Genomic DNA, 24,118 nt, shown 5'->3' on the forward strand with positions numbered 1-24,118 from the left:
GCTGAGACATTAGTCCTTTAATCCTAGAAATGTTCTTCAGGTGATAGAAGGTCGTCTTTGTGACTGTCTTTACGTGGTTCTGAAGGTTCAGGTCAGAGTCCATCACTACTCCCAGGTTTCTGGCCTGATCGCTGGTTTTTAGTTGTAATAACTGAAGCTGTGCACTGACTCTAGATCTATAACTCTAGATCTATGACTCTAGATCTATAACTCTAGATCTATAACTCTAGACGTTCCTCTTTAGGTCCATAAATAACAACTTCAGTTTTGTTTCTGTTCAGCTGAAGAAAGATTTGTCTCATCCACACATTTATCTGTTCTAAGCATCTGAACCAACATTTATGATTCAGCTCCAGAGTTTTCAGACTGCAGTCCTTTATGAAAACTTTTATTATCTAAAGTCATACGCTGCGTAGATTTTAAACAATAAAGTCATATTTAGAGTGAAAGTGGTTGGTTCAAAGTTGTGACTTTATTCATATCAAACATTTGTTTAAAATGCAGCATTCTGTCTTCTTACGCAGGATTATTACATCTGATCACAGCAAGGACAGCTGCAGACCATATTTGCTCCTGACGGTTTGCCATACAATGTTCCTCCAGCTGATCCGGTCTCCGGTTCCGTTCCTCCAGCTGATCCGGTCTCCGGTTCCGTTCCTCCAGCTGATCCGGTCTCAGTGACGTCACCCTGGGGTCCCTCCTCCCCTCCTCGTCTCGCGGAGCCCCGCCCCCTGGAGCCACTATCTGTCAGTAGTAAAGCTGCTGCTGTACCTGCAGGCTGCTCGCGCGCACGCGCACGCATGAGCGCTTCGGGGGAAAAAGCCATCCACACGCAGAGAAGAAGGCGCGCATGCGTGTGTGTGGTCTTCCACCTCTCAACGCTTGACATTTTTTTTTTACCTGCAGTGGACAATTACGCACAGTCAGGCGTGCACGCTGGCGCATGCACGCCGCAGCAGCAGCGCGCGGCAGCAGCAGAGGAAGAGGCACGCGCATCCGGACCGCACGCGGCAGCATTATGAAGGTAACGAGCCGCTTTGTTTGTTTGTTTATTTACTGTTTGTTTATTCACCGCGAGGCGCAGGCACGCGCCCGCTGCCGTCTTTCTGCTGGTTTTCGTGCACGAGGAAACGGCTCCGTCAGCAGATTTCCATCCGACACATGCAGCCCGCAGCCCGGGCTGAGGGGCAGCGGAGGGTCGGTCACCTCCTCCAGCAGCGGCGCCGTGCGCGTGCGCGTGCGGGCCGGCGTGGAGGGACAGCAGTGTGAGAAGCGCGTGCGCGTGTTTCCATGGAGTCCGTCCGGCAGCTGGATTACCTCTTTGTCTGCGGTGATGAATGAGAGGAAGACGAGGTGGTGCGTTCAGGTGCTTCCCGATTCACAGGCAGCAGCTGAACTCACCTGAGCTCCGGTCACGTGACAAACACCTGCTCAGGTAACCCATGGCAACAGATCCAACAAGATCACCTGACCGGATCCCCGATAGATCAGCTGAGTCTGCACTTCCTCCTCTCATTGGTCAGCAAGACTTTCACCTGCTAGACTGGGATTAAACTGGGATTAAACTGGGATTGAGCAACAGGAGAACTTCCTGTTCTGTTTTAGTGAAACCAGATTAGATGTTCAGATTGAGGATTTAAGGAACTTGAACAGGTTCCTGGACCTGGTTCTGGTTCTGCTTGACCGGGCAGGTTTTTCCTTTGTGTCATTGCCATGGTTACCAGTGTGTTGACCTGGCCCGGATCGGTTCTGGTGGAGCAGAAATCTTTCGGATTATCAAAACCGTCTGCAGTGATGAAGGTTCTGCTGCCTGATCAGAACCGGGTCAGTTTGGGTTCTGGAATGGAAACATCTCGCTGACAGGACCAGTGGTTCTGATCCGAACAGCCGTCAGGAGGACTACAGATCGCTGATCTAAAGAACTACAACTCCCAGGAGGAGACCGGGTTCTACTGCTGGTTCTGGATGAGACCGCTCCTTCTGTGGTTCTGATCTGGTCTGGTCTGGATTCTGTCTGGTTCTGGTACCAAGGGAAGTCGATGGGTCTGTGGTTCTCCTCCAGAACGTTCCTGATACCGGGTCGGTTCTGGTTGTGAAAGCACCTCAGAAGAACCAGACCAGAACTGAGTTGGACAGAACCATTAAGCTGAAGAGGTCCCAGCGCCGACCAACTGGACCAACTGGACCAACTGGACCTGCTCTCACCACCACCTCCTGTAGGAGGACCGGTTCTGATGGTCCAAACGGCTCCATAACTCCAGATCCTTCCTGGATCCGGTTCTTCAGCTCAGGTCCATCTGACCCCTGACCCCTGACCTCTGGTGAAGTCACGAGTTGTTCATGAATGAGCCAATCAGAGGCAGTGAGTTTGTGCTGATCCTGCCTCAGACTCAAAGTGACCTTTGACCTCCTTATCTCTGGGCGAGAGACACAGAGTGAGAAAGTGGAACAGGAAGAGAAGGAACCAACACGACGGCCGAACACACACCGACACACACCGACACACACCGAGGGGAGACTTCTCCAGAGGTAGCAGCACACACACACACACACACACACACACACACACACTGCTCCTCCTCTTCCTCCTGCGGTCGGATCGTTTTGCTAACTGAAACGGCCACTTTATTAGGCACACCTGGTACCGGGTCGGGGCTCCTTTGTCCTCCAGAATCACCTGAATCCTCAGCTGTTCTGCTATGACCTTTGACCTTTGGCAGCTCTCTGGAGCCTCTCCATTTCAGAACTTCTCTGGGGACCTGAGGTTATAAGGTTATAAGTTCAAATCCCAGTAGGTCAGAGGTCAGAGAGAGAGTCAGAGTTCCTGAATCCTCTCTGTTCTCCAGTTTGACCTTTGACCTCCAGGAAGTCTTCCTCACTAGTCTGGAGGACCAAACTCTGCCATCTGATTGGCTCATACCTGTAACAGAGCAACAGAACCTCCAACCCTATTAAACCCGGTTCTGCTCTGGTCTCGGTTCCAGCTCAGAGCTTCAGATTACAGGAAGTGAGATGATTCCACTTCCTGTCTCTGTGGCGCCGTCTGTTGGGAACGTTGCTGAATGTGACTGCCGCTGCTTGTTTCCTCACTGACTTTCTTCACATATGTTCATCCATATTTAATGTAGTGTGTGTGTGTGTGTGTGTGTGTGTGTGTGTGTGTGTGTGTGTGTGTGTGTGTGAAGGGCTCATGCTGGTCTCCACCATCTGCTGCTCGCACATCGACTATTTGCTTCCAAACAGGAAGCTCGTCCATGCTGTCAGGTTCCCAGAATAAAACGTCTCTGTTCCTCTCAGGAAGACGAAACTAATCCTCCATTTATGGGGAGAACCCCCTTCCATAAACTCTCACACACACACACACACACACACACACACACACACACACACACACACACACAGAGCGCAGCAAATTACTGGAAAACTCTTTCAGCTTTAGCATTAGCATGCTAATCCCTCAGGCTGAAAGTTTCCCATATTTCGCATCAGCCACTTGATTTTCAGAATGATGGACATTTTTCAAGATGGCTGCCTTTTTCAGGCGGCCATCTTCATTTCATTTTCATGACTTGGATGGCCTTCTTGTCTCCTCAGAAGTTTTTCTGTTCATACGACTTTAAGAAAGCAGCAGAATTTTCCGTCAGTGAGTCTCAGACCAGCTTTGGTTAGCATTAGCTTCTGCTATGCTGTGTTTCATTGGCTGCTTCCGGCTGGCGTGTTTTTGCGCCGCTGCTCGATGGCATACTTTTGTCGTTTTTCCTCTTTTTTATTGTTTTGCGATTGCCAACCGTTTCTGTTTCTTCTTTGCACTGTGTGTCTCATACTGGCTACCTGTCGGTGGTGAGCTGTGGACTCTATGTACTGGCTACCTGTCGGCACCAATTGGTCTCATATTTTTCGCTCTGGGATGTGGGTCAATCATTTTTAGATCTGGATTTTGTTCCTATGGACCCTTCTGGCTCTCCTCATTGAACTCGTGTCAGGTATCCTACAATACTCGTCCACCGAGGTTCTTTGACTCCGTTGGTACCTGCTCAATCATCTGGCGGTGATGCGCCTCCATCCAGACGTTACTTTCTTCCTCCGCCAGAAGTTCGTCCACCGTGGGTCTGGATGGATTTTCCAGCTCAACGGGTCAAAACCCATCCATTCCATCTGGACCAACAACCGGCGACCTGCCAGGAAAGCTACCCGGACCGCAGATCGCAACATGCTAGCTAGCCTAGCCAGGTCAGCTAACCCCCTTCCGACTTCACCTTCCTCAACTTCAGTCTGTTCTTGAGAGAACAGATGTTGAGCAAAGAGATTCTGATCCAGGATCTCCTCACTGACCGTAAGCTTCACTTCCTCTGTTCTCGCAATAATTCAGGGCCAGAACTGGAAAGTCCTACGTGTGCCTGAAGTTAACTGCTGTAAACACTCTGGACCAACTCCTACCATCTTTGCTCCAGTTTATCGCCCTCCTAATCATCACAAGGACTTTTAAAAGGACTTCTCTGCCTTCCTTACCCATGTGTTGCTTTTCCCCCTAATATTATTTTATTAGGAGATTTTAATATTCATATTGACAACCCAACCTCCCACTTGCCAATGATTTTGTTGTCCTGCCTGGATAATTCTGGTTTCAGACAGTTGGTCAATTTTTCCACTTATTTTAAAGGAAATACTTTGGACTTGATTTGTTGTTCTGTATTTTCCCTGTTAACTGTCAGGCTGATGAACTCTGTTTTTCTTATCCTTTAATATTTCACTGTGTGTTTCATTAACAAAGACAGCCTGGTTCGTTTCCTTTAGGAACAGTAAAGATACACGCCCCTCTCTGGTCACACTCAGTTCATCCACCTTTAATCATTTACATCCCCTCTACCCTCTGTGGTGTCAGGTGTTCCCCAGGGCTCTGTCCTGGGACTTCTTCTTTTCATTATCTGCCTTCTCCCCCTTGGCAATATCTTCCAGAAATGCAACATCCACTTCCACTGTTTTGCAGATGACACTCAGCTCTTTTTATCCGCTGCACAGAGTCTTACTTTCTCACTTCCTGTTTAGATTAATTAAAATCCTGGTTTGCATCAAACTTCTTCAAATTAAAGAAACAAAAAAAACAAGTTTCTACTCATTGGCACTAAATTTACGCTATCTAAAGTCAACAACTTTTCCGTCATCACGGACGGTTCTCTGGTCTCTGCAGGCCTCAGGTTGAACACGTCTTTCTCAACAATACTGTCTCTTTTCTCTCATATTAACAATAATTTCCACCTCTGTAATATTTCCTCTCTCTGCTCTCTGCCTCCATGTTCTGGTCATTTCTCCCATAATTCCCTCCTGCTTCATAAATCGATCTGTAAACTTCTACTGGTTCCAGTCTCTGCTGCTCTCATCGCCACCAAAACGGCCTCATTTCACCACATCACTGCATTTTACTACAACTTCCTAACCTTTGCCCTCATCGGTCTGACCTGCTGCTCATCGCCTGCCCTTCACCTTCGTTCTTCCTCTTCCTCATCCTCAGAGCCTCTGGTCCGTCTCAGCAGCGTGGGGAAAAGGAACGCTGCTCCTCCTGACACCCGGAACGTCGACTCAAAGCTCGAAGCTTCCTTCTCACTTTAACTGCCGTTATTTAGAGGTTTTGTGTCTTGCAGCCATTTTTACTGTTTAATTTGTGTTTTTAATGTTGTAAAAGGTTCTGGGGGTTTGAAAGGCGCTGGCAAATAAAACGCATTATTATTATTACTAATGCTAACCAATGGCTTAGTAGTTTAGCATAAACTTTTGCTAATTTATGAGTTTAGCGGGTTAGCATTAGCTTTTCCTAAATATGTGTTTACAATTTAGTGCTAGCGGAGTTAAATCAATGGAACATCTGGGCCCAGTCGGGTTCTGGTAGCTGCCTCTGAAAGGTTTCAGTGAAACATTCAGTTAGCTGCTGCGCTAACAGAGAAGCTGATTTACTGCAGCATGCTGAAGACCTGGGAACTGCAGACTGAGCAGAACCAGAACCACCTGCTAGGCAGACAGGTGCTGACTTACTGCCTTTTACCAAATGTTCTGCAGCTTCAGGTTCTGGTTCTGTTCATCAGCCTGTGGGTTTTTCCATGGTTCTGCAACAACATGGACTGGTTTCCAACTGGGTCGGTTCTGTTGGATCAGTGGAAACCTGGACAACCGGTTCCCTTTTGTCCTGTCTGTTAATGATCTGCAAACTGTAGACTGATGGAGGGGTCAAAGGTCAGCAGCTTTAAATATGATTCAGACTGGACGGGTTCTGAGTGAGGAACTTCTCTGATCCGAACAGTTCTCTCTCAGATCGTTGGGTCTAGCCTGACTGCCATGCTGAAGGTCTGTACTGAGCATGCTCAGTAACCAGCTGTTCCCTCTGTCCGCAGCTCAGTGGCCATGTCTAAAGCCACGGTGAAGAAGCTCCACTGGCGCTCCAAGGTACAGCCTGACCTTTGACTCCGGGCTCAGCCGCTGGACTTTCTGTGCCTGAGCTCCGGTTTCCTGTGTGCAGGTCCAGGAGAGCTTCGTTCCGCTGGGCGCCGGCGCCGGGTCCGGGTCCGGAGAGCTGGGTCTGGCCATCGGAGGCGGAGCTGATTATGGGGAGTTTCCCTTTGTCACCGCCGCCCCTGGGGGTGGGGCCACAGTGGGTGACATCATCCTGGAGATCGGGGGGACGCCAGTGTTGGGGATGACGCTGGGCGATGTCCGAGGAGTCCTGAACACCTGTCCTCATCCAATCAGAATCAAGACTGTATTCCCAGGTGACCTCAGGTTGTACCTCAGCAAGTGTTTCACTCCGGGCTCCATGGACAGTCAGCTGCAGCAGCTCATCAGGGAGAACTTGTACCTGCGCGCTGTGCCGTGTAAGACGCACCTGGACAAACACTATACACATACCTGGACGCACACTAAACACACACCTGGACGCACACTAAACGCACACCTGGACAAACACTAAACACACACCTGGACGCACACTAAACGCACACCTGGACGCACACTAAACACACACCTGGACGCACACTAAACACATACCTGGACGCACACTAAACGCACACCTGGACAAACACTAAACGCACACCTGGACGCACACCTGGACGCACACTAAACGCACACCTGGACGCACACTAAACGCACACCTGGACGCACACCTGGACGCACACTAAACACACACCTGGACGAACACTAAACACACACCTGGACGCACACTAAACGCACACCTGGACGCACACTAAACGCACACCTGGACAAACACTAAACGCACACCTGGACAAACACTAAACGCACACCTGGACGCACACTAAACACACACCTGGACAAACACTAAACGCACACCTGGACAAACACTAAACACACACCTGGACGCACACTAAACACACACCTGGACACTCTTAGATTCTGTACTGATGGAACTTACATTTAATCTTAAGTCATAGAATGTGAGCTGCTAAGATTATAAAGATTTCATAAAAATCAGACAGAGTGAGACCTCTTTCAGATAAAAGTTCTTTGAACTCAGAGAACATCTGTCAGTGACTGTTTTCACCATGACAACAGCTGAGCGTCTATCTCACTGATGACCTCCCGGCGTCCTGTGAGCAGGTACGACCCGGCAGCCGCGGGACGGTGAGATCTCAGGTGTGGACTACAACTTTGTGTCCATTGAGGAGTTCTTCTCTCTGGAGGAGTCTGGAGCTCTGCTGGAGAGTGGCAAGTTCAAAGGTAAGGACACCAACCACAGGGGAGGGAAACCGTTGTACCGGCCCTTTAAGAAGGCAGGTAGCATGTAGCACTGCTGCAGCTGATTTCATTCTTTCTGCGAACCAAAACAATAAGAAGATTTAGTCTCTAATCCTGGAAACCTACAGAACAGAAACCTGACAGAGCCCAACACACAAATCACACACCTTAGAATCAGTTAGGGGGCGCTGTGAACATCCCAGTGTTCCCAACCCTCAGGACTAGAAGGATGACCTTCTGACCCGGCAGGTTCAGTTCAGATTTCAGAACCATTCAGATCCAGTTACTGTCACTGCAACCCTGACTTCAGTTCAGTCACATTCTGACCTCTGACCTGTCCTCCTCAATCAGCCTCTGACCAGGCGGAGCAGATTAGATTAAGATTAGGATTAAGTGGAAGCTAAGGAGCTAGCCACTTTCACTGAGTCGCTGACTCAGCAGGAATCTTTCCTCTTGAACAAGCATGAGGCGACAGTGGAGAGGAACGACTTCTTTCTTCTACTAATAAAACGCGTCAGAAACAGAACGATGACATAACATAGTGGAGCCAGACGCTGACCCCGCCTTGTTTTCGTCCAATCACAGGGAACTACTACGGAACGCCCCGCCCCGTCCACATCGGACCAGAGAGCCCTCCGATCACGTACCAGGAACACCGCAACCTGCTGAGGAACTTCCGGACCCGGAGCAAGTCTCTGAGCAACCTGGAGAAAGCCGTGGAGGAAGGAGACAACAGCGAGGATGACAGCGCGCCGTCAGGTAGGGCACCGCCAAGCTCCGCCCACTGCCGTAGGCCAGGTCAGGTCGTAACCGAGCCGCTCTCTGCAGGCTCGGCCCCGCCCACAGCGCTGCCTCTCAACCAATCATGGGACTCGACAGTCGGGAGTCGGGAGGGAATGGAGAACGGAACCAGAGGAAGAGGAAAAGGAGGAGGAGGAAGAGCTCCACTTCCTGAGAACTGGGAACTGGCCTACAGCGACTCAGGAGAGCCATACTACATCAAGTAAGAAACCAATCAATAATCAAACCAATGACCTGAACCGAGTCTGGTTCAGTACTGGAGCCAACATGGCGGCTGCTGGACCTGGATGCGGGCCGGGCCACACACAACTGTTCCTCAGCCAGACGGGGGCAACAACCCCAGTCACTAGTAGAAACCAGTAGAAACCAGTTAGACATTTGAGCTAGTTTTGTTGCTGCAGCGCCACCTTGTTTTAGATGTTTCTCCAAAACCCCAAAACATTTAAAGAGAGAAAGCAGAAACCACATCCAGATTAAAGCAGTTGAAGCTGACGCCAATGACCGTTAGCATCTACAGTTAATCAGCTGATCGTGTGCGCCCCACAAATCAATGCCGCCCTGGGTAGTTGCCCATATGGCCATGTCTACTGCACATGCAGAAGCACACGACACCGTCCTGTAGCTCACAGCAACGAGCCGATAACAAAACGACTTCATGGGAATTCAGGCTGCGCTTTCAAAGTGAAGATTTCAACCACATGGGGGCGCCACTGAAGCCTGTTCCCAGAAGGTTTAATATGGAGAAAAGCAAAGGGGTGCTGTGATGGCAGAAGGTCCACACCACTGATCCCAGTAAGCACTATTCAGACCAGTAAACAGACCAGCAATCAGACCAGTAGCCTTCTCAGTGCCGCGCTGCCCAGGGAACCGTCAAGATGCTAAGATCCATTTCCTCACATTCAGATCTGGATTACAGGTTTACCATCAAACATGATGAAGATGACACTGCTGATGATGTCATAGATGATGAAGATGTTTTTCTGTTTTTCAGTCACATCTCAAAGACGACCAGTTGGGTGGATCCTCGAACGCAGAGCAAAGAGTCGACGTCCGCCACAGAACGTAGCCATCACCATTTTTATTTTTCATTCAGCATGTGGAGCATTAAGGCTCTGCTATAAATATCCACTTGATACAAACTAGTAGCTTGAAGCTAAGCTTCCTGTCTGTAGCTAAACTTCCTGTCTGTAGCTAAGCTTCCTGTCTGGAGCTAAACTTCCTGTCTGGAGCTAAGCTTCCTGTCTGTAGCTAAACTTCCTGTCTGTAGCTAAGCTTCCTGTCTGGAGCTAAACTTCCTCTCTGTAGCTAAGCTTCCTGTCTGTAGCTAAACTTCCTGTCTGTAGCTAAACTTCCTGTCTGTAGCTAAGCTTCCTGTCTGTAGCTAATCTTCCTGTCTGTAGCTAAACTTCCTGTCTGTAGCTAAGCTTCCTGTCTGTAGCTAAGCTTCCTGTCTGTAGCTAAGCTTCCTGTCTGTAGCTAAACTTCCTGTCTGTAGCTAAGATTCCTGTCTGGAGCTAAACTTCCTGTCTGTAGCTAAGCTTCCTGTCTGTAGCTAAGCTTCCTGTCTGGAGCTAAACTTCCTGTCTGTAGCTAAGCTTCCTGTCTGGAGCTAAGCTTCCTGTCTGGAGCTAAGCTTCCTGTCTGGAGCTAAAGTTCCTGTCTGTAGCTAAACCTCCTGTCTGGAGCTAAACTTCCTGTCTGTAGCTAAGCTTCCTGTCTGTAGCTAAACTTCCTGTCTGTAGCTAAACTTCCTGTCTGTAGCTAAGCTTCCTGTCTGTAGCTAAGCTTCCTGTCTGGAGCTAAGCTTCCTGTCTGTAGCTAAGCTTCCTGTCTGGAGCTAAACTTCCTGTCTGTAGCTAAGCTTCCTGTCTGTAGCTAAGCTTCCTGTCTGGAGCTAAGCTTCCTGTCTGTAGCTAAGCTTCCTGTCTGTAGCTAAACTTCCTGTCTGTAGCTAAGCTTCCTGTCTGGAGCTAAACTTCCTGTCTGTAGCTAAGCTTCCTGTCTGTAGCTAAGCTTCCTGTCTGTAGCTAAGCTTCCTGTCTGGAGCTAAACTTCCTGTTACTGACAGTTCCAGAGTTCACGGACCAGCCGAGCCTTTTGAGAGGGTACTCCATCCACACCCGGCTCTCCAAAGGTCCTCGAGGTTTTGGCTTCAACATCGTTGGAGGAAGTCGCCCTCAGGAGTTTCTGCAGGTGTACAGTGTCACACCTGGAGGACCGCCCACTCTTAGTACAGGTAATTTTGTGACCAGGTGCAAGGACAGGAAGCCAGTCTGGTTTCAGAGACAGAGATTCTGCCCAGCCACAACTTGCAGCATCCAGTTGTGTTAACAGGAAACCTGCAGCAGGTTCAGGGTCGATTAATTAAGCTTTTGTTTAGGAAGGTCTAGTCAGAACCAATAAGAATGTCTACCACTGAACTGACCTGTTTGTGTGTGGTGGTTCTGCAGCGGACATCTTGGTCTACATCAATGACTGCTGTGTGCTGGGCCGCTCCCACAAGGAGGTGGTGGAGATGCTGAAGGCGGTGCCGATGGGTCAGAGCGTGGATGTGGTTCTGAGGAGAGGATACCCCATGCTCTACAACCCGGACGGCTGTCCCAAACAGAACCTGGAGGTGGTATTGCCGCAACCCGCGTTGCTTGCACACCAAAGACCTCAACGATTCATCTGCAGCAAAATCACTCATTATTTATGTTTAATTTATCATTTATAAACAATAATCAGTTCCTGAATGCATCATGAAGACACCATGTAGTATGGTGTGTTCAGGGTCTGTTTGGTTTCTGCACTGTAATGTTTTTTCTGCTATGCAGCCTCAGACTCCCAGCGATTCCTCCAGCCAGAGCAGAGGCCTGACGCAGCTCACCTTCAGCCGGACACTGGACGCCAACGGCAGCACGGCAGGTCAGAGCCGTTGCTCCAGACGTCACCAACCCCAGCTCAGTTCTGGTTCTTCTGAAGAACTGATCTAACAGCTCAACTGGGATAAAAACATGAGGATGATGTTGGGAGGATCTGTGTATGTTCGTGTTCAGAGCGGTGAGTTCTGAAAAGCTGTCGTTGTCTCCAGGTCCAGCACAAACCCCGCCCTCTTACGCCACTCAGCCAATGACCAATGGCCTGGCTGGACCTCCCACCCCCACGTCCTCGGAGGCGTCGCAGGTCCCCCCTCCCTCCGCAGACAGGACTCCACCCAGTCACAGCGACTCTGATGGCGGTCAATCAAACAGTGGAACTCGGAGGTCAGAGCAAGCGTTAGCATTGGTAGCTGTACTAGAAAATAGCAGTGTCATATGTTTTTGGTGCTGTTATTAGCTTTGTTAGCATTAACACTAATGATAGTGTTTAATGATAGCAGTATTAGCTATGTTAGTATTAGCAGCATTGATATTTGTAAATGTTTGTGCAATGTTAGCTTTAACAATTTAATGTGACAATGTCAAGCGTTTGCGTTAGCAACTTTAGCAGTCATGCTATTAGCAGTTTCAGGTGTTAGCAATATGCCAATGCTAGTTTTAGCATTAATAGCACAAATAGTGTTTAGCATCTCCGCCTTGTTTACTATAAGCAACGTTTAGTTTTCTCTGGGTTAGCAATCCTAAAACAGAAGCACCAACAGTGCTAGCATAAGTCTTATGTAGCATTAGCAGCCTTGACATTAGTAGTTTTGATAAATTACTGCTAACTTCCATGTGTAGCTTCCATATAAGTTTCTCTCTGGTGTTCAGCTGATAATAAACTGGTTTTAACAACGTTGACTTTGTTTGTTCTCTCCGTTCTTCTTGCTCCTCCTACTCTTCCTCACAGGTCTTCTCTGATTCGCTACAGCAGCAGCACTCTCCCCGCCCTCTCCTCTTCCTCACTCCTCCTGCACCAGAGCTCCAAGTCTTCAGAGAGCGACCTGTCCACATCCACTCTCCCCAACGTCTCCTCGTCCTCCCACGTGTTGTCCAAGCTGCCCCTCACCCAGATTGATGTGGGTCTTCCCCAGGACTCCTCCTCCGCTCCTCTTTCTGCTCCTGCCCAGCGCCAACAGATGCCTCAGACTTCCCTCGCTGCGCCGCCGCCCAGAGACGTTCCCCCCTGCGGCTTCAACGGCTGTCCGGCGAACCATGCGCTGACCCCGTCGTCCTCCAGGGGGCCCGCGGGTCCGGTGCAGCCTCTGGGGTCGCCAGGGTCAGCGCTTCGAGGTGAACTGGTCCCAGTGGCTCTGGGTCACAGCGAGAGCGGTGGCTTGGGGTTCAGCGTAACGGCAGGAGGTCAGGGAGGCCAGCAGGCGGTGGTGAGGCGGGTTTGGGACCGGAGGCAGTGTCCCTCGCTGCAGGCCGGAGACGTGGTGATGAAGATCAATGGAGCCGACGTGCAGAGCCTCAGCTTCACTCAGGTGAGACATCGACACAGTGGCCAGCAGTTAAGGTCGCACAGACCCAAACCTGAGATTCATAAAATAATTCAGATTCCTGAAGCTCCAGGTTCTGAAGAGCAGCTGAAGACGAGGAGAGCTGTGGAAGAGTCCAAAAGGGAACGAAAGTTACAAAGACATCCAGTTAGCAGCCATGTTAGCAGATATATTAGCAGATATATTAGCAGTGATATTAGCAATGTTATTAGCAGCCATGTTAGCAGTGATATTAGCAGTGACATTAGCGGCCATGTTTTGTCTGCAGGTGCAGAGAGTCCTGCAGGAACACACCAAGCAGGGGGAGGTGGTGCTACTTGTGCACCGAGGAGGAGGTAGGATGATCAGATCATTCAAGGTCTGACTCATCCTGGAACACCAGTTAAACCAGTTAGATGTCTCTGTCCTCCAGGTCCCATCATCTCTCCTCTTGTGACCCCTAACCTCTACAAGCCTCTCTCCTCCCCTCACGTCCTGACCACGCTCTCCTCTTCCTCCTCCGCTGACCTGCCGTCCTCTGATTCCCCCCTGGGTGGAGTGCCTCCTCTCAGCCAGGCCGGTTTGGGCCTGGAGGTGCCTGCAGGGACCCAAGAAGGTAGCCCCTCCCCCACTTGCTGCTGCTAGAGAGAGAGAGATTGACTGATTGATTCCTCGATTCCTCACTGCTACTCCTTTTCCTCCTCAGGTTCTCCTGCTCAGGCTGCCATCAGCCCGCCTGTCTCCTCCCTCATCCAGAGCACCAGCTTCCTGGACTCGGTTCCCGTGACATTGACCTTGGAGCCCCGTGACCTTCAGGGCGTGGAGGACGGTGGCGGTCCTATCCGAGGTGGAGGAGCCAAAGACGGAAGAGGCGGAGTCAAGATGGTGGATGTGGAGCTGAGGAGGCGGCCGGGCGAAGGCTTCGGGTTCGTCATCGCCTCCCAGGAAGTGAGCGGAGGTGAGTGATGTCATTGCTGATGTCATCAGCTAGTTCTGGAACTGGACCGAATCTGGTCCTGTTCAAAACTTTCACAAATGCCTGCTTTCTCTGGAGGTTGGAGAGAAACAAAATAAAATCTACAACTAAAACAAAATAAATAGAAAAAAGGCTGGATTAAAATCAAACAAACCAGCAAAGCCGTCTGGTTCTGTTCTGGTTCTGTTCTGGTTCTGTTCTGGTTCTGGTCCTTTAAAATTCAGTTGGCTTGGGATTCGGACAGTTCTTGGAGAAAGACTCAATAAGCCCGGTCTGGTCCAGTTGGTACCGCCTGTCATCAGGACCATGTAGGATCTGGCCTCAGCCAGCAGGGGGCGGCGTCACCACAGGATCAGCAGAACCGGTCCAAACGGCTGATCGGTGAGCCGTCCCACGCTGAGATCAGCACCTGAATGCATCACAGACACAACGATCAGAGCTCCGCCCCCTCCGCCGAGGCTCCGCCCCCTTCTCTCTCTCTGCTGTGACTCGCCCACCGCTGGAGCCACAGCGACAGGCTGGACGCCTCGCTGCTGCGATTCTGACTCTGGACTTTGGACCATGTTGGACCGGATCCAGTCAGCACTGAGAACCATCAGGGACACCAGGCGTGAGTTCGACTGGGAGGGCTGGGAGGGCTGGGGGGACTGGGCAGCGGTCAGACTTTGGATCAGCTGCAGAGTGGTTCTGATTGGTTCTGCTGGGCTCTAACTTTCAGCTGTAGTGAGACATCCACCAGGTTGGTCCTGCAGGACGGGTTATACAGAACTGGAGGGCAGATTAACAGATTTATTGGAGTTAATCTGAGAGTCTGTAATTCATTTATCACATTTTTATCCAAACTATTGAATAAATGAGGTGAACAAGAAAGATGTTTATAGTTATTAATCTGTTCTGAGTTTTTCTGATTGTTTCCACAGAAATATGGACTGTGCTAACATTAGCATTAGCTGCCACATGTTAGCATTGAGATGCTATTTTAGGGTCGCATAGCTTCTGATAGTCCAAAGATTTTCTGGAAAAAGAAAAAACATCAACTGGTCACACATGGTTCAACCCGACAGAAACTTTTACACACATTTTGTTTGTTTTGTTTGTTTGTTTTTTTCGTCTATACAGCTTCCTGCCCCCCTGTAATGACACTGCGCCCCTCTGGGGGGCGCGCCCCACGCTTTGGGAACCATTGTGATAGGCTAACAGCTTTCTTCTTCTTTTCCAGCATCAGATCATTTAAAGCAGAAATGAACTGAGAAACGGCTCCGACGCTGCTAGCGTTGTAGCTGCTAGCGTTGTAGCTGCTAGCGTTGTAGCTGCTAGCGTTGTAGCTGCTAGCGTTGTAGCTGCTAGCATTGTAGCTGCTAGCGTTGTAGCTGCTAGCGTCAGATTTACAGTCGTACCAGAAACACGTGAATAAAAAGGTTCCAGCCGGAACCTTTGGATGTACAAAAATAAAAGTTACGTTAAAATTTGAAATGTTGATGAATTAATTGCTGCTAACGCGTCACGTTTCAGTTCTGACCTTTGACCCCGGCCGCATTGTGATGTCATCAGTTTTCTTTTTGTTCTTCGCCTCGTCTGGCGAGGATGATGATGACTCTTCATCAGACTGATGCAGTGATTTATTTCCAGACCGGCTCATAAGTATTCATACACCCCTTACCTGGGTTCTGATGAAGTTCTGGAGCCATCCTGGTAGAACACTGATCCGGTTTCTCCGTTCATCTCAGAACCACAGAACCGGGCCAGAGGAACCCAGCTGGGCCTTCATCCTCCTACTGCTCCTCTTCCTCAGCCTTTATCAGAAATTCCTGAAATATTTTCACCTCCCTGAAGCTGGAGTGTGTGTGTGTGTGTACGTCTGTGTGTGTGTGTGTGTGTGTGTGTGTGTGTGTGTGTGTGTGTGTGTGTACGTCTGTGTGTGTGTTTGTGTGTGTGTGTGTGTGTGTGTGTGTGTACATGGGTGTACGTCTGTGTGTGTGTGTGTGTGTGTGTGTGTGTGTGTGTGTGTGTGTGTGTACATGGGTGTACGTCTGTGTGTGTGTTTGTGTGTGTGTGTTCAGCTGCTGCAGAACAGAAACGTCGCGTTGCTTCATCTCGGACTTCCTGTTTCCTCCCTCAGGCAGAACCGGCTGACTGGCCCTCAAGGAGGTTCTGCTGGGTTCTGTCCGATGCTCAGAATCCGGTCTAGACCTTCAGGCTCCATCTGCTGGTCAGATTCGCTGCTGCAGCAGGCCAGTGTTCTCAAAGTGGGGGTCGCGGACCCCTGAAGGGCCACTGGGTTCTGATGGTTCTGGTTCTGATGGATGTTTTATTGATGGTTCTGTTCTGATTAATGTGACGTAAGTTTTCAGGTTGGCCTGAGGAACACGCTGTCTGGATATTTCTTTCTTCCACAAAATTTTCCTGTGATTTTTTTGCTTGTGGAGCGTTCCTATGGAAACGGTAGAGGCAGACGAGTCAAGAGCGAAAGATTTGTCTTCTAAAACTTCTGGTCTGAATTATTTCTGCATCTCAGGTTCTTAGACCTCCAGACCTTAACTGCTCCTCATCCTGACCTTTGACCTCACTCCTCATAAAGTCGACAGGAAGTCACTTTCACCCCGACCTGAACTGTTTCCTGAAACAGTTTTAGTGACCGAAGCACCGACCGGCTGGGATCTTCATCTCTTTTTGGAATACAAATTGAATAAACTGTTAGCTCGCCTGATTGGATTTAGGCTATTCTGCTTTAGCTTAGCTTTGCTTTAGCACATGTTAAAATGTAGCACAGCTTAGTGTAGCTTATTAGCTAAACCTGCCTTAGCTTTGCTCAGTTGATTAGATGATCCAAGTGAATTCATTTAGTTTAGCTTTGCTTATGTAGTCTCTCCTAACTTACCTTATCTTTTAGCGTAGTTAGCGTTAGCAGCACTTTGTTTTTTAATGTTTTTCTAACACTTTAGTTTATTTCAGCCTCCCTACATTTATCTTCATTTAGCTTAGCTTAACATAATGTAGCTGGATAAAAGTTGATCCTGGTCCTGGTGCGGCCCGGCCCGGTCCGGTTCTGAGCCTCAGCGTGGATCCAATGTAGTGAAACTTCCTGTGGCGCTGCGTGGCGTGTTCACCTGAGCGAACTCGACGCTACTCAATAATTCATCTGCAGCTCTCTGTCACAGCTGTGTCTCATTTTGACCTTTGACCCCGCCCCCTGTCTCCGCAGTGTCGTCCCTGATGTCACACCGCTTCGTCACGGTGCGGCGCGGCAGCCCGGCGGCGCGCAGCGGACAGATCCGACCCGGTGACCGGCTGGAGGCGGTGGAGGGAAGACCGGTGGCCGCGCTGCAGCACCGGGACCTGGCCCAGATCCTGAGGAGGGCCGGGAACACGCTGAGGCTGGGCGTGGCCCCCAGTACGACACACACACACACACACACACACACACACACAGTCTGTGGTTGCCATGGTAACTCAAGGTTTCCCCCAGAAAGCTTGCTGGGTCCAGTGGTCAGCAGTCGTCTGTCCAGCGGCTCGTCGTGTTTTTGAGTTTAAAGTTGACAGGAAATTTGAGAATATCCCTTGACAACTAGAAAGTGTGAATTTGCTATGAAATCAAAGTGTGAATGCTGAACGCTGAAAATGTTTGAAGCCGACCTGAGAAATTTTATGTTGTAATTCTCAATTCTGCCACAGGATGGAGCTGTTCCCCATTTCTATGGGGTGAAAAATGAATAAAAAGCTGCATATTATAAAAAGTATGAAGGTTATGACAACCAAGAGATACAGCCAGCATTAGGAGAACAAACTGAATAGTGTAAAAGTCAAATGGTGAAAATAGCACAAAGCATGGAGGAGAAGAAGAATAATAAAAAACTAGAAAAAATGCTGTTCCTAGTGAAACAGCTGTGAGAATGCATATCTGCAGAACGTTTGCTGCAGAAATGTAAGAAAAAGCAAAACGAAGCATAAGAACCTGAAATAATTGAAAAAGGTGAAAATTTAAACAGTAAAAGAAATAAAGTAGGAAAAGAAGCAGAACATTTTGATATATGAATTGCTAAACTTGATATATTGATATAGAGAAAGGTAGACTAGCAGAATGCTGACAGAAACAGGAGAAAATGTGTCTGAACTCCAGAAGAGTTTGACAAAAAACAGTGAAATCTGGAGCAATGAAAGTTCTAGTTCCTTAAAGCAGACATGCATGGCTACGTTTTAATGCATAAATTATTCTTGTACAGTTAAATATGGATGAACAGCATCATTTTGTTTGTCGAAAAGCATGACAAGTTCAGAAATGGTCAGTTACTAGAGTCTAGGTCAGAGGTCACCGACCTCTTAGAGACTGGGAGCTGCTTCCCGGGTCCAGAGCAACACGAAGGGCTGCTGGTTTGATTCAGACATAAATATTGTTGTCTCAGCCTTTATAACAATATTAATATATGTATATATGATCATATTAATGTTAGGGACGACTGACAATAGTTATCAGTAATAATTGGTTCATTACTATCATGTGATCAGAAGTTCTTAGTTCAGAGTTGTGAGTTTGATTCCCTGTTGGAGATTTTCTGTCTGATTCTAAATTGTCCAAAGTGACTGAGAGTCTGGATTGTTGCAGCTGCAGCTGAACATCTGGAGGCACTGAGAGATTTTCCTTTAAATACAAACAGAAAAGTTATTATTATTTTATTTATGCCAAAACATTTTGTATGTAGCACATCAGTGTGAGTCTGTGGGGGTCAAAGGTCAGCCAGAGCCTGAATCTGATTGGTCAGTTTATTTTTACTGTAAGTTAAAAATGATGAGTGGAGTTTGAATCTCCCGTTGTTCTAAGATCCTGAGTTTTTTACAGTGTTCGGTTCTGTTGGGTCGCCGGTTTATTAGTTTTTTTTGTGGTTTCATGAACTGAACAGTTGACGGGTCGCCTGTTGAAACCAGGAGATGTTGAATAAAAATGTCCGACAGATCAGAAGGTAAAACTAAACCACTAAAGCAGAACACACTTTGTTTTATTTTAACACAAACGATGTTAAATAATAAAGACATGGAAGTGAAGCCTATAAACCCAGTAGATCCACGTCCAGAGGAGGATGTAGATTCCAGGTCCAGGTGGTGTCAGAGTCCAGAGGAGCAGAAGGTGAAGCAACAATGTTTGATTCATTGGGAACGTTTCCACTAGATTAAATGGTTTAACCCTCAGTTTTAGCTCCACGCTCAGGAAGAGCAGCAGAGGTCAGTTAACTGGTGACCCATCAGCTCTGCAGGTCAGGAAACATCAAAGAAGCTCATAAACCGGCGACCCAACAGAACCGACCCGGTAAAAAGCTCCACCGGGATCCAAACGGCTCTTAGAACTACAGGAGGTTCAAACTCTGATCATTCAAATAAACAAAAGCAAACTGACCAATAAGATTTAAGCTCTGGGGTGACCTTTGACCCCCACAGACTCAGACGTAAAAGATGTTTTGACACATTAGATCTTTTTTTCCCATAATTTTGTTAATAAAGAGAGTTTGATAATAAAAAATTTGTAAATTATTTTTTCTTTTTTTATTTCAAAGAAAATCTTAAGGTAGGCAAAGAGGGAGCAGCCTGCAGGCGCCGCCGCCCTCCGATAAAATCCTGCAGGCGTCTGACCGGTTCTGAACTTTAACCATAGAAAACAGTTTTATGCATAAAGCAATTTATTTTAAACATTTTTATCATTTTAATAAGTATAAAGAAATGTTATTACTTCAATGTAAAAACATTAAATTAAATCATTTCTTTGGCAGAGCTCCGTAATGACAGTGGCTAGTGTGACCCCTTCATAAAACTTGAATCACAGCTGTGGAAAAACCATAAAATCACATAAATGATGATTTGTTGAGATTGTTTTAATTGATCAATTGGTTAATTGATTATTGGAACAGTCTCCTTCTCCTCCACAGAGTCGTCCTCCGACGGCGCCGACTTCGACACGGACAGACAGCTGGTCAAAGGGCCCAGAGGGAGGTCAAAGGTCACATTTATTTCTCTGATTTTCAGCTGAGTTCAGTCTGAAAATGTTTCAGTAAGACCTGCAAGGATTCAGAGTGAAACTTGTTCCAATCCGCTTGGCAGGAAGTGAGTCGCTTCCTTCCTTCCTGTTTCCAGGAAAAAATGTCTGAATGCTTAGCTCCGCCCCTCTGACACATTTAGAGACGTTCTGTCAAAGTGGGCAGAGCCAATAGGCAGAGGGGCGTGGCCAGGTGAGAGGAGTTCAGAGGTCAGGACAGGAGAAGCTGATGACCTGTGAACGTTTTCTGGTTCTGTTGCAGGATGAGACCCGGTTCTACAGCGTGGATCTGGAGCGAGGGCCCACCGGCTTCGGCTTCTCTCTGCGAGGCGGCAGCGAGTACAACATGGGGCTGTACGTCCTGGGGCTGATGGACGGGGGGCCGGCGCAGAGGAGCGCCAAGATACAGGTAACACACACACACTAACACACACTAAAGCATACACAAACACACTCCAACACACAGGTGTGTGTACCTGTGTCCTGCAGGTGTCGGACCAGCTGGTGGAGATCAACGGCGGCAGCACGGCGGGAATGACCCACAGTCAGGCGGTGGAGCAGATCCGCAGAGGAGGAAACCGGATCCACCTGGTTCTGAAGAAAGGCAACGGATACGTCCCAGATTATGGTGAGACTCCTGACTCTGAGGCGGACAGGATTCGGTTCTGTTCACCAGCTTGAAAGACAGCAGAGAACCGTCTGCTGCCACCTAGTGGCCACTCTGGAGATCGCAGGCATGTCACGATCTTCTTCTGGTGTTTACTGGATGTTCTGTGTAAATCTGTTGGATCCAGTCAGGAAGAGGAAGAGGAGAAATTGCAGCTTCCTCCTCTTCTGGGACCCGTCTATCTGTGTTCAGTGGTTCTGATTCACTTGGTTCTTGTCTAGATACTGCAGACATGCTTGTGTTGAACAGAATCAGAACCAGGAATCAAGTATCTCTGAGTTTTACCCATTCAGGATCAAATGATCTAATGGCTTCTATGTTTTTATGACTACAGTTTACATTAGCCTGTTAGCTCATGTTTAACTGGGTCATTAGCCTGTTGGCTCATGTTTAACTTGGTCATTACCCTGTTAGCTCATGTTTAACCGGGTCATTAGCCTGTTGGCTCATGTTTAACCGGGTCATTAGCCTGTTGGCTCATGTTTAACCGGGTCATTAGCCTGTTGGCTCATGTTTAACCGGGTCATTAGCCTGTTAGCTCATGTTTAACCGGGTCATTAGCCTGTTGGCTCATGTTTAACTTGGTTATTAGCCTGTTGGCTCATGTTTAACCGGGTCATTAGCCTGTTGGCTCATGTTTAACCGGGTCATTAGCCTGTTGGCTCATGTTTAACCGGGTCATTAGCCTGTTGGCTCATGTTTAACTTGGTTATTAGCCTGTTGGCTCATGTTTAACCGGGTCATTAGCCTGTTGGCTCATGTTTAACCGGGTCATTAGCCTGTTGGCTCATGTTTAACCGGGTCATTAGCCTGTTGGCTCATGTTTAACTTGGTTATTAGCCTGTTGGCTCATGTTTAACCGGGTCATTAGCCTGTTAGCTCATGTTTAACCGGGTCATTAGCCTGTTGGCTCATGTTTAACTTGGTTATTAGCCTGTTGGCTCATGTTTAACCGGGTCATTAGCCTGTTGGCTCATGTTTAACCGGGTCATTAGCCTGTTGGCTCATGTTTAACCGGGTCATTAGCCTGTTGGCTCATGTTTAACCGGGTCATTAGCCTGTTGGCTCATGTTTAACTTGGTTATTAGCCTGTTGGCTCATGTTTAACCGGGTCATTAGCCTGTTAGCTCATGTTTAACTTGGTTATTAGCCTGTTAGCTCATGTTTAACCGGGTCATTAGCCTGTTGGCTCATGTTTAACCGGGTCATTAGCCTGCCCTCTTCAGTTCGCGCCAAGTTGCGCTGGGGAGAGGTGTGCGTGGGAAAGCCAGAGCCCAAGAACTGTGCTGACAGTATCCTTGTTTTAAACAGGAATAAAACAACGCAGAGCTGATTCCAGAGTGATTCCGGTGTGATTCTTTCTACGACCGTTACATTAGCTCATGTTTAACTGGGTGATTAGCCTGTTAGCTCATGTTTAACCGGGTCATTAGCCTGTTAGTTCCTGATCCTGAGCTAACAGTATTATTCTCCTCCTCTTCCTCGCCCTCAGTGGAGCTCTCCAGCCTCTCTCTCTGTATGACCAACTCCAGGCAGGGCGAGCCCTGTTTCTACGTGATTGGAAGAACCGAGAACTCGCGGTTTGTAGCTCTGCTTCCTCCTTCCTGTCTTCATCCTTCCATCTCTTCCTCAGCATCATCATCATCATCATCATCATGGAGTCCAGCCTCAGTCATGTGATCAGGTCACATGTTTTTGGTCAAGCTGGTTTTGGTTCTGAAAGTTGTTCTGTTTGCTCCATCAGGCCCTGAGGAAGGAGCCCCCACCTCCTTTCCCTCCTCACAGGAGCAGGAGTCCGTTACCATGGCAACCGCTTCCCTCAGCCAGCGGAGGAGAGGAAATGGTGGGGGGGGGAGGGCCGGAGTTGCAGGAGCTCCTGACCTGGACCTGGACCTGGTGGAGGAGGCTGAGGAGGAGAGGAGGAAGATGAGGTGGAGAAGGGAAGAAGAGGAGGAGATGAAGAATCAGGCGGTGAGAGAGGGGAGGAGGAGGAGCTTCCCTCGTGACTCCCCGCAGCCAGAGGAGGCGCTGAGGGGGCGGAGCCACACCATGAGCCACGCAACGCATCATGGGAGCTCCAAAGCACCTCCGCAGGCGGCGTTCTCCTTCCTCATGCCCATGAGCGATGACGGGCCTCCGTCTGACAGCCAATCACCAGCCAACTTCATTGAGTTCAGCCAATCAGCAGCCAGCATGGCCCCTTTGGAGCAATCTGATTGGAGGAGGGAGCCGGGGAGTGGGCGGGATCTTTGGCTGAAGCCAAGCCCACAGCGGCTGACTCAGGTTCTGATTGGCTGTAGGTGCAGTGGGCGGGACTTAGCAGACGGGCTTTCTCTCTGATTGGCCAGCAGTGATGTTTATGCTTCATAAGGGCTTCTGTGATTGGCCGCTGAGAGAAGCCCCGCCTACTGCTGATGGAACCACACCTAATTACCCATCATGCCTCATTCTCAATAGTCTGACTACACGTTTCCACCTCGTACTGTGGTTACCGTGGCAACTGGGCCTGCTGCATGTTTGGTTGAAGTCCCTCCACTCTGTATGCAAACGGTGACGCCCCCTTGTGGCCGTATGTCAGCATGTGAATACAACCGGAATGATTTTTTATTTTTGTAACGTGTAAATGATCCTGACATGATTATTGATATCTGATATATTATTGATATGATTAGAGATGAAAAGAATCTGCTTGCTTGTAAAAAGAGAAACTGATGATTTAACAGAGCCATAACCACACACACACACACACACACACACACACACTGATGTCAGGTCCAGCTGTTCTTCAGTGTCACCATACCAACCGTAGCGACAGGATGACCTGCAGCTCCGGATCAGAACAAGTGCCTCGTTTGTTTCCTGTCGTCTGTCCGCCATGCTCCTCCATGATGCCCACTGGCCATGCCCACTCACACACACACACACAACTTTTCTATCAAATAAAGTCCAAGGGAACATTCCTCAATGTGTCTGTCATTAAACGGTTAAATCCTGATGCTGATCAGTGACTGTAGCTTTAAAGATCACTCTGAACGGTCTGCTACCATGGCAACGCCGTCTTTAAAGGGCCAGCAGCAGCAGAATGTAAAGGTAAAGCTACCAGCTAACACATTAGCTTTCAATCTCTTTAAAATTTGATGATATTCAGCATCTTTTGATTGTTGATGTAATCTGAAACTGCTTTGATTTATAACATTTCTACACACAACTCAAAATTTGGAGTCCAGAGGGCCACAGAAATAATTATAGCGGGCCAAATTTGGGCCGCAGGCCTCGAGTTTGACATAGTGTGAACAAATAACTAATGCCCCTTAACTTATTTACATGAATTGTAAATCTAACCTGACAGAACAGGAAAAATCTGTTTCTGCTTTAATTTGATCAGGATCACAGAACCACCAGCAGAGGGATGGACCCCTGATGAACCCCTGATGGGTCCCTGATGGGCCCCTGGTGGACCCCCGGTGGGTCCCTGATGAACCCCTGATGGGCCCCTGATGAACCCCTGGTGAGCCCCTGATGGACCCCTGATGAACC

At 48.6% G+C, this 24,118-nt stretch overlaps 1 protein-coding gene across 7 annotated transcripts; it reads left to right on the forward strand.

Annotated features, from left to right (window-relative positions):
- The first annotated feature begins 467 nt into the window (after window positions 1-467).
- magixa (MAGI family member, X-linked a) lies at window positions 468-23,541 on the forward strand. 7 transcript variants are annotated; one of them, XM_044135776.1, is made up of 21 exons: window positions 3,435-4,230; window positions 6,384-6,435; window positions 6,509-6,860; window positions 7,600-7,719; window positions 8,323-8,496; window positions 8,566-8,740; window positions 9,530-9,600; window positions 10,607-10,774; window positions 10,989-11,155; window positions 11,355-11,445; window positions 11,612-11,783; window positions 12,349-12,925; window positions 13,209-13,275; window positions 13,353-13,535; window positions 13,626-13,877; window positions 17,098-17,286; window positions 19,808-19,878; window positions 20,177-20,323; window positions 20,404-20,542; window positions 22,074-22,161; window positions 22,326-23,541. In XM_044135776.1, the coding sequence occupies exons 1-21, from the start codon at window positions 4,052-4,054 to the stop codon at window positions 22,330-22,332; spliced, it is 3,441 nt and encodes a 1,146-aa protein (XP_043991711.1). In that variant the 5' UTR covers window positions 3,435-4,051; the 3' UTR covers window positions 22,333-23,541. The 7 variants fall into 7 exon arrangements, with proteins under 7 accessions (XP_043991461.1, XP_043991542.1, XP_043991471.1 ...); XM_044135526.1 differs by lacking the exons at window positions 3,435-4,230; window positions 22,074-22,161 and adding an exon at window positions 468-1,435; XM_044135607.1 differs by lacking the exons at window positions 3,435-4,230; window positions 22,074-22,161 and adding an exon at window positions 469-1,024.
- The last annotated feature ends 577 nt before the right edge of the window (window positions 23,542-24,118 follow it).

Source organism: Gambusia affinis, linkage group LG01 (genome assembly GCF_019740435.1).
Source record: "Gambusia affinis linkage group LG01, SWU_Gaff_1.0, whole genome shotgun sequence".
Taxonomy (NCBI): Eukaryota; Metazoa; Chordata; class Actinopteri; order Cyprinodontiformes; family Poeciliidae; genus Gambusia; species Gambusia affinis.